At 41.7% G+C, this 1,541-nt stretch overlaps 1 protein-coding gene across 1 annotated transcript in view; it reads left to right on the plus strand.

Moving 5' to 3' along the window:
• The window catches only part of nup133 (nucleoporin 133), a gene marked incomplete at its 3' end in the record, with an annotated part of 27,935 nt that overhangs the window by 8,836 nt on the left and 17,558 nt on the right, over positions 1–1,541 (plus strand). Inside the window, 2 exon segments of the mRNA XM_014027186.1 lie at positions 342–489; positions 1,248–1,398. Coding sequence (XP_013882640.1) covers positions 342–489; positions 1,248–1,398 — 299 coding nt within the window.

The raw sequence follows: 1,541 nt of genomic DNA on the forward strand, positions 1-1,541 counted from the left end.
TTAGGCATAAAAGTCTTAAATTTAATTTGTTTTGGCATTAAAAAGTCTTAAATTTAATTTTTCTTGGCATTAAAAAGTATTGAATTTAATTTTTCTTGGCATTAAAGAGTCTTACATTTAATTTGTTTAGGCATAAAAGTCTTAAATTTAATTTGTTTTGGCATTAAAAAGTCTTAAATTTAATTTTTCTTGGCATTAAAGAGTCTTAAATTTAACTTGTCTTAAACTGTAGGAACCCTGTCTCTCTCATCATGAAAAATGTTGCTGACTCTGTGACTGAACTTTAGGTAAAACCTGATTACGGTACAGGTCTGAGCCCACTGTGTTCTGTGTGCTTTCAGAACCGGCCCAGTGCTTTTGGCTGCAGCCTGGCACCCGTCAGACACTCCCTGTCTGGCCTACTTTTGCCTGATCAGCCTGCAGGAGTGTGGAGCCACCATGTCTGATCAGTTCACTGTAGAGGTGACCAAATACAGCTGTCCATTTCAGGTCAGTCCTCATCCTGACGCAGCAGCTTCCTAACGAGTCAGAGACTTGTTCACTGGATCCATGACAGGGATGGCTTTATTTACTGTAGTGACATAAAGACAGAAAAAAGAGCTCTGCCACCAAAGATTAGAGGAGAAAACTGATTTTCTTTGTGCCTCAGCTCACAGAAAAGACAAGTAAAACATTTCTTTTTTTTCCCCCCTCTGAATCACTGGGTTCAGTCAGTTTCCATAGAATTATTATCAACKACCACAGAAAGTTAATTTTTGTGCTTGTGTCGGTATAATCCTGTCAGTTTTATAGGGATTGAGCTACAWTTTGGTGCAGTAGTAGCTGAGAGACATCCTCAACACTTACTGAGCATGACATGTTGTAATCACTAAAAACAGCTGCTATTATTTCTCATCATGAGTTGATCTGTCCAAACCCCTGGCATTAATGTAAGAATGTTTAAGTCTGTGAAGCTCAGGGCAGCAGTAGTGTTGTGTAATCCTGAGGCTGCAGGTTAAATCAAGGCCATGCAGCATAGAAACAATCAGATCTCACAGAGATCTGTGTCACTCCTGCAGAAGGAAGCAGCTGAAAGAAACAACTTAATGTGTAAACCTTTAAAGAGATACAAAATACAACTTTTTGTAATCGATGTTCTGTATGTTTGGACAGATTTTTACATTTAGTCAGCTCTTCTCCCCATAAAGAGAGTCGATGCACACTTCAGTGATGACAGCTTGTTTCTGTTTTCTCTGTCCACCCGTCAGAGCGAGGAGGCCCTGCGAGCGACACGCTTCGTGTTGCCCTGCTCCTCCAGCTCCACTGCCTTTCTGTACAACGAGGAGCTGGTGTTCGTCTGCTCCACGGGCACCAGCAGAGTGGCTCTGCCAGACGAGAAAATCACTTTCAGCTCTCCAGGTCAGAGGCCGTTATTTAGATCCCAGCTCATTTTGTCTCAGACAACAGTGGTGTTTCAGATCATCTATAACAGTGGTTCTTAACCTTTTTGACCTTGGGGCCCAATTTGTTGAACATAAAGTGACACGAGGCCCAGTCAGACA

Source organism: Austrofundulus limnaeus, unplaced genomic scaffold (genome assembly GCF_001266775.1).
Source record: "Austrofundulus limnaeus strain Quisiro unplaced genomic scaffold, Austrofundulus_limnaeus-1.0 Scaffold621, whole genome shotgun sequence".
Lineage (NCBI taxonomy): Eukaryota > Metazoa > Chordata > Actinopteri > Cyprinodontiformes > Rivulidae > Austrofundulus > Austrofundulus limnaeus.